Raw genomic sequence first — 19,383 nt, 5'->3', positions numbered from 1 at the left:
TGACACATATCCTTCTGTTGCTAAAATTTCAAATTCAACCTTTGACAGTTGAAGTTTGTTGCTGGTTTTTCACATCCAGGGGGTGGATGGGACTTTCACCCAGGTGACCGCTGGCTGTTCATGTCCCATGTGAAACCAAAAGTAAATATATATATATACATATATATGTGTGTATATACATATTATATATATATATATATATATATATATATATATATATATATATATTATTATTATTATTATTTTATTTTTATTTATTTTTTAAGTCAACCAATGTTGTCATGTAAGTAACTTCATCATGGACACAACTGCATCACAGACATAGCTGCGTCACAGATTTACTTCTGTGACAAACGTACTAATTTCGACCCAAACTATGATCTTTTCCTTAACCTAACCAAGAATTTGAATTGCCTCAACTTAACCTAGTAGTTCCATTTCACAACGTTAAATAGAACTGTCAAATGTTTGAAAATGCCACCTTGCAACTGTTTCACATTAAAATGAAAGGCATGTATTTGCTGTACTGTGAGTCAGTTGCCTGGGTATGAGGATGTTTCAAAAATATATATATATTTCAAAGACATTCAGACTGCAATGCTAACCTTCCACCCTACTGATCACATACCGTATAGTGACAGCACATAATTAAAATGTATTTATCTGACTATCTGAACACAACTCAACCCACCGTCCTACCTCACTTTTTGGCTTTTTGAGGAGACAGTGACTGTGTGTGTGTTAATTATACAAGAGGATAGGAATGATAAGTTGGAAGTTCGTTGTTTAGAGCAAATGTAATAACTTGGATAACTAAGTAGAATACTGTGTGCTGTGGAGGTGACTAAAAGTGCTAAAGAAGTCACTTACTAACTGGAGGGAGATATATGTCTCATAGCTTTAATAACTGAAAAAACGTCGACTCTCTGTTTAGTTTTAAACATCTATTCTACCCTGTTTATCTCCAGTTGTCCCTTATGTCAACTTGCACTTGAGGGTTCTCTCTCCTCATTATTTATAAATATTATTGATTAAATGAGATGATAAGAGAGAGTTTGCCAAAATGGAATGTAAGAGAAGTTTGGCTGTCCATAGGTTTACATGATTTGTGTTCCAAAGCTGTTAATGTATAGTTTCTCATTCACAAAGTCACAAAGTTGAATAACTGTAACATGGTGTCCCTATACCAAATCATTTACTTGTGAATGGGTGTCGTGTCTCTGAACGCTGTAGCTCTTTTGTACTTTGATCCATTTGTAGATAATTTATAAATGTTTCTACTTGATTTTACGACAGCCTTTTTGTTAGTGCACTGAGATTTCCTCTCCCTGTAACAGACTGCGAGCATTCTCTATAGTGTCCTTTGGAATCAGATGTATCAGTCCACCGTATGTGCTTGCTTTGTGAATCAAAGTTGAAAAAAAGAAAAAAGAGAAATCATTGGACAGTATTTATGGTGATTCATTATGTGTGGGTGTGCATGTGAAAAAAAATACAACTTTTATAACCAAATTAAATTTGATATTTTTTAGAAAATCATTGTTACATTCATTTGTGCATGTTGCATGTTTTCAATGAAGGAAGCAGGCTTGATGTTGTATTCACATTAGATACAGCACAACAGGGAATATTCCACCTTGTGTGACTCTGACCCTTTGACGTATCAAATGTTGGTAAGTGACACTACTCCGAGATATGTCTCCTCCATTGTACTGCTTCTGCCGATGGGGGAATCATAACACTCGCACCCCCTCCTCCATTCTGATTGGCTGACACGCCACAGTGTCAGGCGGATTTGGCTGAAAAGTTAAATATTTATAATATATATTTTTTTTTTTTCAACTTGCATATTGGAGGCGTTGAACGTGAATATCAATAGATTTTCACATCTATCGCGTTGCGAGTAACGTGTAATCGCGCTGTTTTTAATGCGTATATCGTTTGAGCGCAGCTTAAGATATAGCTCCTCATGTTAAGAAACCATCCTTCAATTGACTTCAGCTGTCAAAGCTTGTGAAGGAAGAGTCTCCCCTAAAGACATTACAACTTTATGCAAAACCCATTCAGTGCATAATTCTATTTGTGTGATGATGCTTGTAGCCATTTTATTGCAGTTAGACCATTTTCTAAAACCTGACCTCAAAATGACCATTGTGATTTACAGTAGAGCATACGGATGATGTATGGCTCTCATAAGTATATTGACAATCCTAGGCTTTTCAAGCAGTTATTATGGACCCATGACTAGAAAATCTTGGCACACCATGCGTACTGAGCATAGACTGTATTCTCTCAACTTGATCCAATTGTATTTGCCTACGGGAGTCGCCATCTTGTCAGACTTTGACCTCTCCTCATTTCCTCTTACCAAAAAAGGGCATGTATGTGACGTTTGGGGGAGGGAGATACGTCCATCTGACTGACGTTTCCTTTCGAGGTGAAGTGAGGGCCAGAGGCTAGCTGTCACTCAAAGGGCCCTTCCCCTAATTATTAATAAATTTTAACCTCCAATAACATTAAACTATCCTGGTACAAAACATTAACCCCCCTCAGTGTTTTCATGGAGATTTGACCTAAACATACAGACTAAAATATTTTTTGTACCAGGCCTAAAAATAGGTTTAATTATGCTGGGTCAATGAGAAACTGTTCTATTGTGCAAACTACTCCTACTGGACACTCGGAGAACTGCAGTTTTTGGCACTTCCATATTGGATCAACCAGGAAGTTGCTGTGGTGGGGGCTTGATGCTGAGTTGCATCTCAGATTGTTTTTTTTATACTTTCCTGTTTAAGCTTTATTTCACCCACCCCTCGCAGGGTTGCAAATACGGAATTGAAAAATAAATAAATAATAATGGTAATAATTACAGAACGGGGAACAATGAAAATCTATATATACATTAAAACACATACAAATAATATCTACTGTTGACCTGCTATCACCTCCCAGATCTCCTGCCCCCATAAAAAAGACAAGATGTGTCTATGAAGCTCTCAGAGGGTTAAAGCTTTAGCTCTAATTAATTTCTAAAAATAAAATTAAATCAAAGACCACGTTGTAGAATAGAGAAAATTGACAAATTTCCGTTCTTATTTTCATATCCTGGACTGATGGACCTAACTGATGATTAGCATGGACTTTAATCATCACGCTGTCACACAAATTCATTAGACATGATACTTAAAAAGAAAATGCACTCAAACATGTAGGAAGGTAGACACAAAGCATGACATTAGCACAATGTATGAAGCTGAAATACATGGTCGTACATGCAATTACATGCTCTAATGGGCGCATCTGAGTGACATAACCGGGGTTTGTATATCAGTGACAATATCAGAAACCAACCAAGGTTTCATGGCTTCTCACAGCCATCTGCAGAGCAAAATCTTTTTTTATCTTTTGTTCAGATGAATGAACTGACGGACTCGACGGACTATTAGTGGCTTTTCAGGTAAAAGCCTTATCAATAGAGATTGTGTTCTAATGGGTGAAGTCAAGTTGGGCAATGGATTAGCTGGCCATTATGGCACATGGCACACTTTATAAAACTGCACAGCTCAAAAATAGTTTACACTTTAAGTAGCTTTTCATTCAGTGGTCAGTATTGGATGCAATGTCACAGGTCGCTCAAAGGCACATCCATTGTTTGTCTGATTTAATAACTACTCAGGGTTGTAATCGGCTGCAACAAGTGGTTGTTTGGATGGAAAATCCCTATCAGCTTCTGAAAATTCTCTGTGAACTTCACGCTCATTAACAATGGCATTAACAGGATGACAGTTATCTTCTGTGAGAATGTTGATAAAGAACAGGCAAATGATATGATTTGACACACAGATTTATGCTTAGTGTATTACTGAAAGGCATTTTCTCTATCTTCTCCCAGCAGTCGAACGGAAGGCTGTCATTAAGCCCAGCACATCAAAACAAACGATACCCTGCCTGTCATGGCATCAGTGACAAAAAAAGCTGAAGGGATGGTGACTGTGTTGAGTCCATGCAAACAACATCATAAACAACAAGACTGACTGACTGTCAGTATAAATTATTTTTCTAATTAACAAAGACATTGGAAGGACTGGATTTCAAAGCAACAACAACAACAGGAAATAAGGGAAGTGCTGTTAAATTGAGTCTGAAGTGTAACAGATGTCGACTCTCATCCGTGACTTCAAACTCTCTTGGAGTCTTTAATCACATCTTAACAATTTGTGTCATTTCAGAATTCTTAAATAAGAAATAACTTCATACCATATCATTATTTAGGTTCCTAAAAGAGAGGTAAAGTTTGTATATGTGTTGTGACTGTGTTTCTTCTCTCCAATTTCCTTGTGGTTCACATCTCACACACCTCGCTGTGTCAACCAAGGCATTCAAATTACAGTGGCGAGCAGATTTGAACTCAGCCATACGGATGAATTGTCAATGTATCTCACAGTTTATTACATCTTTCCAGTCACATACTGGTGTGTGTGTGTGTGTGTGTGTGTGTGTGTGTGTGTGTGTGTGCACGCAACTGCCAGACTGCTGTTTTCATGCTGTTACACCACAACCCTCAGGAGGGCAGCAGTGCTTTTCAGTTAGGCCAGGCATCTCCAATCCTGCTCCTGGAGGGCTGCTGCCCTGCATGTTTTAGCTTTTTACCTGCACCAACACACACAAGTCAAATGCTCTGCTCATTATAAAGCTCGTTATCAAGCAGCTGAAGCTTGTCACAGGTTTGATAATCATTAGACTCAGGTGTGTTTCAGCAGGGAGAAACCTAAAACTTGCAGGCCAGCCGCCCTTCAGGAGCAGGATAGAAGATGCCTGAGTTAGGGGGTGACGGTCCGTGATTGAGAAAGGACGACAATTAAAATTTTTAATGAGGAACTTACCTAGGTCTCGTCGATGTATTTAACTGTTAGAGTCAACGTGTGCTGATGTCAACACAGTTACCACAAGCACACAGTTCACATTATAAAATGTCAATCATCCTCCTCCTTTTTATTATATCCTCCTATATATGCATACATGTTTTTAGACATTTCCTTTATTTTAATGGTGATTAAAAAAAGAGAAAACCCAAAAGATTGTTTGAAGGCAGCAGTGTTTCACTGGGGATATTCTGAAACACCCATTGTGCTCTTAGTGGGGCAGGAAAGAAAGGAGATTGAATTTGAAATCAATGAATATTTGTTGTGTTGCTTCTAATATGTTTATCCTATACTCTCCACTCACCTTTCCTTCCTCTCCTCTCCCTCTCTCACTCCCCCCTCCCATCCTTTCTTTCCTCCCTCATCCACCCCCTCCTCTTCTCCTCTTCCGCTCGTTCTTGCCCTTATTTTCCCCCCGCTATCCAACAGATCAAGGTATATTGAGCTGTAAGTCTGTGAAGTCCCCCAGGGCCAATGGGTGTTTAAAATTCTTGCCAGTTGTAACCTCTCTATCACTCGCTTTGGTCCTGCCTGCCACGCCACCAGAGGGGGTTGGGGGTTCATGAGGAGACATCCATCTTCTGCTGGCCTTTCTGAATATTTCACAAAAACCTCTGAGTGCCAGTTAAACACGTAATATCCATTTGACCCTCCTGCCCCCAAAATCACAGCAGGGATCGCCCAGGTAACATATTTTAATTTCCCTTTGATACACGAGTTAGAGATGCCGTTTGAAGTCTCTGGGAACAGTTTTTAAAAACTTCTCATACAGTAGGTGTGTGGTAAAGAAGATTAAAGGCTATGTGATACTGTAAACTGCTTTGTATAATAACTTTATGCTTTTAATTATACTGTATATGTAGCATATCATTCTGGATACACACAGGGCTGAATCAACCAGTCTGAGAGCCCCAGGGTAAAAGTTAATTCCGGGCCCCTATTTACTCCCATTTTCACCCACTTTGATTATATTGTATTCTCCTGCATTTACCCATAATGTAAATAGAAAGCATGTCAGCTTCATTATGCCAGAGCGGTAGCCTCTGGAGCTGAAAAAAGAAGCCCAGAAAGGCTGCAGTTCCTTGAGTGGCCACTAGAGTCTGGCTCCAAATAGTGAGTCAATCCCCATAGACCCCCATTTTAAAATGCCCAACTTTACAGGAGCCTGGTACAAAAAAACCCTATATTTATAGGGGTGAATTGAACACATGTGATAGATTCAAATGATTTAAGCTTCGATTCTCGTAAGATCTTGTGATATCATGAGAATCCAGGTGCCGTGCAAGCTACCCAGCAGCCTCTGGAAGTCCCCTGAGGGTCCAGGGCCCTGACGCAGCTTAATGTTTAACCTGGTCGGTAATCCAGCCTTGTATTAATAAAATAAAAATAATTTATTTGCATGCTTAACAGTACTATTATAGTCATGCTAGTCATACCTGTACAAACACGATGCTATAATATGACTTGTAGCCGTGCACAGTAGTGTGTGTGTGTGTGTGTGTGTACATACATCCATTCCAACATTAATACATTTCCCAGCGGGTGGTTCAAAGGCAAGCCGCCTACCTCTAATCATGGCGCTCTGAGGGCAGGCTGTGGGGGGGAGGACATACCACCTGGCCAGTAACTTATTCAAGGCTTCCTGCCGGGGTGGAAAACTGATGTTTAATGTCAGCTGTGAAGAGCATTCATTCGTCCTCAGCAGAAGATTGTTGGCTGACGTCAACCAAGGGGAAGAAGCCGGGTACCAAGCCTCACCTCAGCGTTTCATCTTCGGCTAACACTGCTTGAAGTGGGAGATGATCACAGGGCGCAGCTTGCCTGGAGAGCACTCAGAGCTCTAGCACCATGAGTGGTGAAAAAGACTGGCTTACTGGCTGCCCCCTGGCACACTGTAGCGCTAAGTGTTATTACACAGGTGTAACAGCAGCTTTATGTTCAGACTGGACTCCAGCACTCCCTGGAGATCAGAGTAGAGAATACCGCAGTGATTTGCACTCAGGGGGATTTATAAGGGCTCATGGCTCCAATTGTCTTGGGTATTCTCAAACCACCTTTTCTGTTATTATTCAATTCATGTGCTCCCCTGCAAAATCGGATGCAGCACTGACAGGATGACACTGAGATGAGTTGATCTAATCCATGTTTGATGGATTAATGAAAGTCAAGACAATAGGATTAAGATGGAACATTGCTGTAATTCACTATGCATCACAGAGCTGGATTACTGTCAGTAAAGGTTAATAGATCTACTAATCATATGATGACCCCAGCTTGCACCAAGGAGTCAGGTCATAGATCACCTGGACATTAACTTTCAGATGAAGGGTTTCATATTCCATAGTCCATCAAGCAGTGGATCGTGTAAGCAGCTTATTATGACCTATATTAACATTTGTTGTTAGGCGGCAACCTCTGGACGTAATAATTATGACGAGAACTAAGGAGGAAGTCAGGTGACGTAGTATAAGAGCACTAAAGTCTGCATACTGTAGGGAGGAGGTCTAGGTGGTGAATGGGTCAATACATGCTAGACTTTCAACCAGGAGACAGCTGTTTATGCCCTTTGTGAAACCAAAAGATAATGTTGACTGTTTATTTTAAGTCAACCATCTTCTGATTTCATCTGATTTCAAACCAATCCATGATCTTTTCCTTACCCTAACCAAGTAGTTTCTCCGCCAAGATTTCCCAACATTAAATAGAATGGTCATGTGTTTAAAACTATACCGTTCGACTGTTTCACAACGTCAAATCATCATCATATAGATCACTGGCAAACAACGTAGTCCGCCATTTAGGTGTGAGGAATACACAGTTCAATATATGTAATGTGTGCCTATTTTGTCAGTTGTATTTTCCTTATTTGATATTTTTGTACATTTTTTGTCACATTAAGATGTAAATACTTGTCATATGGACAATTTCTTATTGAAACGGTTTTGTTTTGGGCTGTTTTCATTATATGTATAGTGTTTTTGTATATTTTCAACCTCCAGCTTGCTGGAATCATCATTTTTGAATGTCTAACAGAGAGGTACACACTTTCTTCAACAAGCAGGGGAGCAAGACAACAGTATGCAGATTCTGTTTTCTGCCATCATGTTTTGATATGAAATCAGGTTCAATTTTGAAAATGCAAGTACCAAAGTGATATGCATTACAAAAAAAAAAATCAATAAGTGACATCAGATTTATGAATGACACATGATGATGAGGAAGCAAACACTCTCTGAATGAACACTTCAATTTTTTTTCAATTTTGAGGGACAAAGAGAGTAGTGGGCAGACATGGTGCTTCTTAAAATACAAACTGTTTTATGCAGCCCTAATACAAACATGTTGATCTTTAGAATATTTTACAATGTTCACTATCTTAGTTTATCTGCTAAAATTAGCTAATTAGCACCAAAAACAAAGCAAAAGCTGTAGATGGTGGAAATTTCATTAATTCTGCAGGTATTTGGTCAAACCAAACTATTATACATATTAATAGTTTGACCTGAGGATGGAGGAGAATTAAAGTGATCACAAAAGTGATTACAATTCATGAACATCTGTGCCATATTTCATGGCAATGCATCCAACAGTTGTTGAGATATTTCAGGCAGGAACTAAGTGGGCGATCAACCAACCTTCTGACCCACATTGCCATCCCTAGAGTCACACTGCTAGAGGCTAAAGAGAGTCCGTTTCCTGTTTTCCTGACTAAGCTTTGGCTCTGACCAGTTGTCACTGGGGTAATTTATCCTGTTTCAACAGCTCAATGAGGTACAACTACTTAGAAAAAAATGGAAAATATGAGAGATTTAGGTCTTGACCAATGTTACTCCACATCAAATGACCTCAAAAAATATTTGTATTGGAGTCAACATCAAACTACCTTCTTGTCATCTCTAATAGCACCAGCAGCAGGTTGCATGTCTGGAACAACAACTGAGATTTGGAGACGTTCCCAGACTCAATAGTTGGTGGCTTCTGCCACTGTCAGCTTTAATAATCGCATTCAGCCAAATCCACAGACAAACTGCTTCAATTAAAGCTCAGTAGTTTCAAAATGCAATGCATGTACTAACCCAACACTGTAAACACTATAGAAATGTGTCCATGTGTAAATCAAGTCCCTCTCCTGAGATAATACAAACTCCATTAGTTCTTCAAAGTTTTATTGGCATTTAGAGATCAGTAAATGTCTCTCTAAGGCAAATGTTTATTCTAATCAGCCTCTGCTGTCAGAAGAGAAAAATGTTTATTTGCCAATGATGCCTGCATGCATAATGCTGTCACCTTGGCATTGCAGCCACCTTGCAGTAAAACAGGCATTGCGGCACAGTGGGTTTCGTTGGTAGACATATTCTGTCTGTAAAGCACTGTAAAGCATTAGTTTTCAGGTATTTAGGGGAAGAAGAGTGGAGAAGTGAAGACCGTCTGAACAGGCTCATTAAACAGGTGTCCTTTACCGATATCAGCACTTATAGTCAGATGTCTCCATGCTGAACCAGAGTGGATGCCACTAAGCTTAAACTGCATAACGCCCTTCTTATATGCATCGTATATTATGATCTTCCTTGTTGTAGAGCACACTGTAACAAGACACCATGCTATTTCAGTTCAGGCTTTGAACTCACACTGGGGCTCAGTGTACCTCGTTAAAATGAGTGTATATTTTAGGTCAAGGCAGATGAAGTGGAAAAACATAATTAGCCAGAGAGCTAAGAAATCAAATGTAGCAGAAGGCCCCACGTAGCAGAGAAAACAGATTTCTGCTTTACTTTATTTGAAGTGTGGACACATATGGGAGATTGTCTCAAATGATCAGTGCACAGCTTTATGTAGTTTAGTAGGATTCATACAAGACTAAAGTGGAGTTTGTATGAGTGTTTGCTGATCTTTTATATCATGTTGCCAGATGTATAGGGCTGTAACACAATGAGGCTTTAGCTATAGTGCCTGCATCCATCTGCTCCATCCTACGCAGAATGATCCCATGTGATGCTGTGGACTGAGAATATTCAGCTGACAGCTGGTAAAAACCTGCACCAAACTTTTTTTCCCCAACTCAAAAACTGGATTAGGTAAAGAAACGACTAATACAAAGGCATTCTAAGTATAATACTAACAGCTGTGAATTTCCTAAAAGACCTTTAAATGTCGTAAACAATCAACATTTAACTAAAACATTTGAAAAATAGTTAAAGTGTATAAAAGAATGCTGACTGGAATTTATTTCATTTGTCCTTAATTAAAGATGTCCTCCATGAGAATTGAAATATGTTGTTTCTAGCGGCCTCTTTAGCAGTAAGCTATAATTGCAGGCGAGACTGTTCTTTCAGAGCCCTCCATCTTGATAGGTTCATGGTCACAAGAGCTGTGTTCGAAATCGTTCCCTCATTCACCCACTCACTATTCCTTATATAGTGTTTATTAAATAGTGCACTTTATAGGGAATGACCAAACGAGATTTCGGACACTACACTGGATGTTCTAACAAATCACTGTGTCAGTAGATGCGCCGGATATAACTGTGACAGAAGCGGTGCGTCCAGCATCATGTAAACAAACAGAGCTGTAAACCCGTTGTACAGTCTGATTATATTACAAACCTGCACTCAGGAGGACAGTAAAAGCTTGTATTGATATTTCATGTTCATTTCAATGTTAAATCCCAAATAAATTCTTGAAATTTCGATGGTGTGAAAGTGTGGTTTTGTTAAGAATGGTTATGTGTCCTGATTGTGAGCTGTAATAGTTCACGGTTAATTTATTTCATGAGTGAGTAACAGTAGTAAACTCGCAAGGAACTAGTCAGCTCGTGAGTAACGGTTGTTGGTAACTGCAGTTCGCACTCAGATACCTGGCTGCTGTTAGAACCTCCTCTGCTTCTTCTTCTCTTCTGGTAAAACACGGCCGCGTTGCGTTATTGCGGGACTACAATGTAGTGTAGGCTACATCATATGTACACTCAAATGACTTGTGCATTGTGGGTATTTTATAGTGAACTATATAGTGAAGGAAATTAACTACAGAGAATTTGAACACCATGAAAAGGGTGTACTGTTTAGTGCACTACTTCTGTGATAGGGAACGATTTGGAACACAGCTTTACTTCTCTACTTCCAGTCTGTCCCCTAAATGTTCTACTCTCTGCCCTTACTACAAGCCTGAGTCAGGAGTTGGAAGTTCCCAATTACAAGTGAACGCAGCATAACTGCTAGATCTCGGTCAGACATGTTGGCCCAATAATATCTAACCCGGGAAAAGGCAAGTAGAAGTGCTTTGATGCGTGGGCCATTGTTTTAACTCACTCTGTGATATATAGCAACTTATAAGACAATTAAATGAATGAAAATCTTAAGAAATACATCTTTAAAACTAAATGAAATAAATGTCAATTATTATTATATAAGTGACGTCTAGCAACAACATTAATAATAATAATAATAATAATAATAATAATAATAATAATATGTCTTCAGTCCAGAATCATATCCTTAATTTTTTAAATCAACATTTAAATGACTGTAGAGAAACCCCTGATCCCCTTGACCTCATGTGCATTTAATTTCCCCGCAGCTCTTCCCCTACCGGCGATTACCCACGTGGGTCTCGTTAATCTGACAGACGCCACATGTTTACTGATTTCTATCATGGGAATATAGTCGTGCCTGTTGCTGTCCTACGGTGCCAGCTCGAGCCGTGTGTGTGCTCCCGGAGGAAAAACATCCCTCTTATCATCCAGAGGAACCAAAACTATTCCAGGTGCAACAGGACGAAGCTGTATGTGGATGAGGAAGTAAACCTGCATTTTGTTTCCACTCGATCCTCTACAATCAGAGGAAGTAACTTTTCCAGACTTCAGACAATGTAGTGATTTGCCTCCAGCGTTTTTTTTTTCTTCTTTTAACCGGCCGCAGACAGCCACCACAGCTTTAGGTGCGCACCTGAGGGCGCAGCAGAACCTGCAGCTTTGCTGAAATGACGCTCAACTTTGCCCTCCGTTCATTGTTCCCAGTCGTCGCAGTGGCCGTTCTTACAGCTGTTAAAGGTGAGATCTCACTGCTGTGGTTGAACTCTTTCAGGTTTTTTTTTTTTTTCATCTATTGGACCCAAGGAACGTTACATACATAGAAAAAAATAACTGGTATCAAGTAACGACACTTATATACTTACTTACGCAAACACTACTGAAGTAGAGATTCGAGCTACTTTGAGGTATTTGATTTGAGTATTTCCATTTTATGCTACTTTATGTAATGCATTGCTGTAGATCATCCTAACAATATATAAGGCATTTAAATGTGCACAACCTTAAACATAAACAGTAGTAAAATGCAACATACAATGCATCCATCCAAAAACATTATATCAATAAAAGTAAAACAGGCACAGGGAACATTTTGCTGCACAAACACATTTGACCGATAATAATTACATACTTTACTATTTAAGGTTTTGAATGTAGGACTTTTGTTAGTAGTGCAATATTTCCACTGTGGTATTAGTAGTTTTAACTTTTGTAAAGGAATTGAATACTTCTTTAAGTGGCCTATAAAGCCTCCAGCTGTGTTTGTAAGGGAACATTAATGATGACAAAATGAATGTGTATGCTCTGATGATCTAAACAAACACATATAATTAATTTACAATATTTGCTTTATTGCCCTGCATACTGAAGTGGTAATCTCACATATGCAAACACTTTAGGTTGTCCCACTTAAAGACTATGTTGTTCTTAAGTTCATGAGGAGGAGTAAAAGTGAGCTTTAACAAATATACAGTAGAGCCAGTTAAGAAAAGCCACCCTGGGGTTTTAGTTTAGCTGCGATGTTGTATTTCAGGTGACTGTCTTTATTAGGACGTAGGATTGTGTTTTTCTAAGGATTTTGTGATTTGCAGCCGTGCCCTCTGTCCATGTCGTTGGTTCTCTAGTCTAAATGAAACGGACGGCGTGCTTTCCAGTGTGCATCGGGAAGCCTCATCTGTGGGATTAAAGAGGCCTGAAGCTGGGGTTGCACAGCTGTTTCTCTGGTTGTTTAAAGATAACCTGCGTCGGGAGCTATGAAGTCACAGTAATCCGTCTGTCTCTCTGCGATACCGATATCATGCGAAAGACTTCTTCCTGAGATTGCTTGGGTTTATCACGAGATATCAGTGTGTTATTCTTTTTTTCCATCACACATATGCGGGACTGCTGTATTTCTCCCAGTGCGGGATTCAGCTGTGCAGCTGCGCTTGTAATGCGTGTCTAACTGATATAGTACAGCCTTTGATATCTCCTCTGCATGGAATCATGAATATACATGGCGGCCTTATCTTTCAGTCCAGTCACAGATGTCCCGTCAACGAGCCCGTCTGAGGTTGAACTAACACTTTTTAATAGTAAACCAAAGTAATATATAATCAATAAATCATATGTTCAAGGATGTACAGCGGTGTACATCATCAATGGACTAATTATGAGCCTCAGATCATAGGTTGCGACTAAAAATACAAAATGATATCCACATCTGATAGTATTGAAAGCAGCATTTTGTGCAGGATGTTAAATTCATGGTATGAAAAGAGGTCTTAGATAATGTTTTTTTTAATACTAGTCTATCAAATCCGGTTAGTGACATGTTGCAGGTTTGTTTTGAACTAGTCAGGATTATTTTCCTCTGTGTGTTTTTTTAACTGCAGTTTACACCTACTGTATAACTTGATAGGGGCCACTTAGCTCAAGGATGTATTTATAACCAGATGGATACAAAACCTTGAGGCAGTACAGGAACTCTTTCTAGCATTCAACAAATGTCCTATTTCTACAGAACAACTGAAAGTATACAGATAAATAAAATTGAGAGCACAAACCTCTGCCAAATAGAATAGAATAAGAATAGTATAAGTATAATTCTCCAACTTTAACCCAAAGTCAGTGTTTATAAAACTTAAAGGGATAGTTCAGGTTTTTTCAGGGGTTGTATGAGGAACTTATCCATTCGTGTGTCACCTTTGGGAATCAGTGCACCCCCAGATTGGCGAAGCAGGCAGGACACGCATAGAAGCTAAGCAATGTACAGTTGTGGACAGGGGTAGCAGCTATGGAGTACCTCATATAATCCCCCAATAATCTGATACTATCCAATTAAACCCAAAGTCAGAATAAACTGTCCAAAACTTTAATTGATTTATTTATCCCACTGTATAAAACTTGCTGATGTGGGATGAAATCCCTTAATTACGATGTTTTGACAGTTCATTCCTGTTAATGGCTAAAAGCCAATAATCGTCTAAAAGTGGAAATCTCAGATCTGGATCATCACCAAAATCGAATTAGTTGATCCTTGGCCTTGGGCCTGTTTTAAACGGTCTGTTCATAGATAAACTGCATATTCTTAGTGGAGATGATAAAGAGTCCAATGTAATACCAGCTTGTTTAAACAAATTAGACAATTACATTTTTGTTCTAATAAAATGGCAAAAAAAAAAAAGGGATCACCTTTGCGTTAGGCTACATTTAATTTTACTGTCAGTAAGATAACATGTAAATGTGATGTGTACCAGCCAATATCTACTTTGGCTTTTCGAATGTGAAACTCCTTTAGGCGTAAGCCTGATCCCTGGAATCATTCAGTTTCCTGTGGGCTCCTCCGAATACTGCATTTTTAATATCAACTCTGACATCTGTATATTTTTCATCGATTTTCCTTTGCCTTCAGAAAGAAAATTGATTTACATATATATATGTATTCATGAAATATGGTTAGAAAATCAAAATAGAATGATATATCACTTCCAAGACCTTTTTGGAGGGGGGTGGTTATTTTTGTGAGGTAGAGAGAAAGTCAAATCCGCACATTAATTCTGGAGCACCTTGTGGATGGCAAATTACCAAGTGTCTTTGCCAGGAGGAGGTGGGAGCTGTCGCATACAGCATCCTGTGGGGACAAAGACTCATCTCATGGAAATAAACAAGCTAGACTTTTTACCACTCAAGACACTGCATTTGCCAGTCCCTTTATTGCATTGCATTAAAGTAGTGCATAGAGAGTGGAACATTTCTGTTGCTGAATAAGTATAACCTGGTGCACATGATACCATGTAAGAGATATACACGTAATATTCCTGTGTTTCAGTTCCTGTGTTCAGTTCTAGAAATGATAACTACAATGGAGAATATAAGCTAAGTTAATAGTGTCTTCCACTTTTAGAGACAGTAATAGCTGGAGTTTGCAGTCACTTGCAAGGCAGTGTGAGCCAAAATGTGCTGAGCATAAAACTGTTAAAAAAAATCCCTTCATGTTCTTCTTTGCACAGCGGTTACGATGATCCTAAAAATTAATGATCTTAAAGTTGCAGTAATTACTTTTAGAGTTATTTTTTCACATATATTTCTCAGAAGTGCAGATCAACACTCCTGGTTTTAGGAAGCACTCTTAGTATCAAAGGCCAATCCTTTTACATTATTCCACCATAATCACCTTGTGTGCTTCCTTTGCTGTGCCTTTCTTTCAGTGCAGGAACTATACCATTGCCTATTCCCCGAATCTCACCGCCCTTGGCTCCTCAAGATGACCTACCTGCCCTTACCGATTTTTCTTGATCCCAGTAGCACCCAACTAACCCCGTCCTTGACCCTTAACTTTGTTACTCCAGCTGTGATCCCTTTGCCATCCTCATCAAATGCTCTCCATTAAAGTAACTGACTGAATGTGTAAGTTGCACTTAATAACACATTTGAAACCTGATAGTGGAATGTTGAGTTTAACAGAGTAGTAATTGCATTAATCAATTTTTGTAAATTCTTCCCCCCCCCCCCCCCCCAGTTGCTGAAAGTCAGAAGGTAGCTGTGGACATTGGGATGTCCTCCACCCCAATTCCGGTTTATCCCGCTGTCAACTTTCAGGTCCTCAATGTGGACCATGTCTTTCTGAGGCAGGACAGTCCAGAGCTATCGGGGAACTCCAGCCTGAAAGCTCAGACTCAGACTTTTCTCATCTCTGGTAGAGGCATTGGGCTCCTTCAGCCAGCTGTCAACGCTTCCTATGGCCCCCTGAATGTGGATGCCCCGATACCTCCAGATCTGCTCCTCAGTGGGCGCAAGATCCTGCCAGTCATTTTGGTCCGCCAGGTGCGTTCCTCATCCCCTGTTGTCAAGATTCTTTTCCACATGCCCACAGAAAGTAATATCACTGTTGGGCAAGAATGGATGGGGTCTGGAGAAGAAAAGGGCAGACAAAGCGCTGGAGCCAAGGCTCCAAAGGATGGAGCTCACTGTGTGACGGCTTACGCATTCTGGGAGACGAGGGAAGTTCGTGGGGCGTGTCTGGTGTCTCCGGGTGGATTCTGCGTAGCTCAGCTGAAGCCAGAACCTGCCTGGTTCAGCTCAGGCAGCCGATCAAGCAGCTCTAGCAGGGAAGCAGGAAGAACTGAAGGAGTTAAGGGGCTTCAGGGCAACATTGTGGAGGTCTACTTCCAGAGTCGGAGGGATCAGACAGGCCAGTGTACCCCGCAGGATAGCCTGCAACGTGTCGGAGTGGGTAGAGGAAGAGACTCCGGGGGATCAGGCACACCGATGAAGCGGATAGGGAGTGTCAATCTGCTCAGAACTCCACCAGGGAACCCCACCTTTTTTCGACTGAGGCTGGGGGGCGCCGTGGTGATCCAAACCTCTTCCAAGCCCCTGAAAGCCACAGATGTCGCAACTTTCTATGTCTTCCTGGCTAGCACATCTACCCTGGAAAGTTTCATTCTCAGGTGAGAGATCTTGACTTTTTCTTTCTCGGGCTTCTCTTAAAGGAATTGCTTGTCATTTTGGGAAATGTGCTTATTTGATTTCTTGTTAATTTAGATAAGCAGTTGCAGTTAAAAGGAATTATGTGCCAGACTGTTTCCTGGCCTGAAGTCTACCCTGAGCCTCACTGCGATGACAGAACTCAAAAAATAGTCTGGCACATAACCCCTCCTTAAAATGATTCAACAAGATACAACATGTTAATTATTGAGCTTTAGAGATACAGATAAGCAGGTTTGTTGTATTTATACCAAGCTCATCCAGTTGTTTCCCCCAGTTTTCAGCCTTTTTCTTTATATTTACCGGACAGATTTGAGATGCTATCAATCTTCTCCTTTAACTCTCTGCAAGAAAGCAAATAAGCCAAGTTTCCCAAATTTCAAACTATTTATTCACACCACATGAGAAAACCCGGGTGAGCTTTGTAGACAGTTTATTTTTGTGTATTAACTGTTTATAGTACTTTTTCATTATTACTCTTTTGGAATTTAAAAACATTTTCTTGAACTGTTCACCATAGTTTAGATATGGATCTGTTCACTAGTGTTAGATTTTACATAGGCCAAGTATTTTTGTGCAAGTCAGGTCTTAAATCGATTGGATCATCAATGTCTGAAGTCCTTCAGGGGAAGTCCAAGTCAATTAAGTTGTAGATTGAAGTGCAATTCAAGGTGTCTTTAACGTTGAAACATTTTTTTCAATATTTATTGTGTGTGACTCTCATATTTAGCGATTTATTGCCATATTCAATGTTTTGGACATGTTAAACATAAGTGTATTATTCTGGAGATCTTAGACCTATTTTAGATCATCATATTCTCATCAACAGGTTTGTATGATAGCTTACGAAAAGATTGTCATAAAAATTCATTTGATACCATGGCAACCAAAAGTGGACCGTGAGACGGCGAGCGAGCAGAAGTTGACCACAACCGTTACGTTTGGTGTTGGTTTGGTTTAGACGTTTAAACTACCGTTACCTGACCGGTTAAGTTGAAAGGATTGCTATAGATCAGTACTTACAGCACATAAACGCCATTGGGAGATGAACCCTGCTCACCCAGGTAAAAGTTCTGTGTTTTGGGATCCACCCACAACCCAAACCTCCCTCCTTTCAGCAGTCTTCTCTGTTGATGTAGAAGTATAACCTTGGTGCACATAATGCCGCCATAAACCTCTCACCTTTCAGCGGTATTAAACTACACCCCTGCTTTTAATATTTGGAATACACACAGATTACAGTGCATTGTTATTTTTCAGTAATAAATAAATTCAATACCCACAAAATAAATACATAGAATCAAACAATTTACTGCACATTACTGTTGTGTGAATAATGAAATAATAAGTGAATGAGAACAGCCTGTTTAGATACATCCAGCTGGTTGTTTATTATGCACTGTGGTTGTTGCCAGATTTGGATAGCTAAGGTAGCTAATCTGCAAACCATAGATGTCAGTGCTGTAGCCTGTTCATAACGTTTTGGTAGAGAATAAACTAATACTACACTGAACCAAGATAACCACATTACACACTGCAGTATGCCAGCGTTACATTTTGGCCTCACATAACAAAATAAAGCGAGAGGGTGTTTAGCTCCCAGAAAAACATAATAATTACTCAACTATGTTGCTGAGTCCGCAGAGGCCAAGAGTTCAGGAGGAGTCACATAAAATTTAATTGTCACTGAAACATATGAAGCAGAAAAAGATACTGAAACCAAGTTGAATCACCATGATTAACAGTATATTTGAGCATCTTCATGAAGGATAAGCTCAATGCATTTAAATGGTTACTTAAGGCACTTGAATACTGATAGGGCTCACTATCAAGGCCATTCAGTAAAATGCTTGAGTGCCAGCATGACTTGTGTTGTCTGCCAGTTTCACTGGCTTCATAAATTACTGACATGTTATATCCTGTATACGTCGACTTCTCCGTTAGTGTGGGAGTTATGGAGAGCACTCTTCCATAAACAGGGAAATAATTGGCAAATGATTCACCAGTTTCCATATCTCAACATCCCACTAACATTTCAACAAGGTTCTCTGGGTATTTGACTTCATAAATAATGCATCAATTTAATGGAGCAGGAAAACAAATAACTAACATCTCCCTCACTCCTGTGGGTAAAAATGAAGTTAATATAGAAGTGGCCCTGTCGCTCCAGCACCCACAGTTCGATCTGTTTCAAAGATTCTGCTTGCTGCCTTTTGATGCACATCACTGAGTGGAGTATAATAGTTTTTATCGAAAGGCTTCAGATCAGTAAAGCCATCGCAGGGAGGTTTTCAGTCCTTACTCAGCTTAATAGTTTTGTTTGAAACGCAAGACAATTTTTTTTCTCTAATCCCATGATTAAATGATATAATGCTGCAAACAACGTACCAACCCTGCAGTATAATCTGCATTGGGATGCAGCAAAATGGAGAGAAATGTTAAGATATGTGTATTAATCCATAGGGCACATAGTTAAACCTGTGGCTGTGTGTCAGTCAATCCCTTATCAAATATTAGACTTACCATCCACAGACCAAACATGCCTGCGCACACAGACCTGCTGACCTGAATGCAGCTCTGCTAGCATTGTTGAGATGACGTGGATAAGATTTGGTAGAGAGACGCTGACCCTTCAACATCTGCTGTTGTTTTGACTATTTTGGAGGGATTTACAGCCTCTCCACCTGA

General features: G+C 39.7%; 1 protein-coding gene across 1 annotated transcript in view; it reads left to right on the top strand.

The window, feature by feature from the left end:
* Positions 1-11,897: 11,897 nt before the first annotated feature.
* The window catches only part of LOC310958517 (transmembrane protein 132D-like), a gene marked incomplete at both ends in the record, with an annotated part of 32,310 nt that continues 24,824 nt past the window's right edge, over positions 11,898-19,383 (top strand). Inside the window, 2 exons of the mRNA XM_083929492.1 lie at positions 11,898-11,967; positions 15,728-16,658. Of these exons, the coding sequence (XP_083785618.1) occupies positions 11,898-11,967; positions 15,728-16,658 (1,001 nt within the window). The remainder of the gene's footprint in view (positions 11,968-15,727; positions 16,659-19,383) is intronic.

Source organism: Echiichthys vipera (assembly GCF_963691815.1).
Source record: "Echiichthys vipera genome assembly, chromosome: 16".
Classification (NCBI taxonomy): domain Eukaryota; kingdom Metazoa; phylum Chordata; class Actinopteri; order Perciformes; family Trachinidae; genus Echiichthys; species Echiichthys vipera.
The sequence above is the reverse complement of the archived record's forward strand: the minus strand, read 5'-3'. Positions and strand labels throughout refer to the sequence as shown.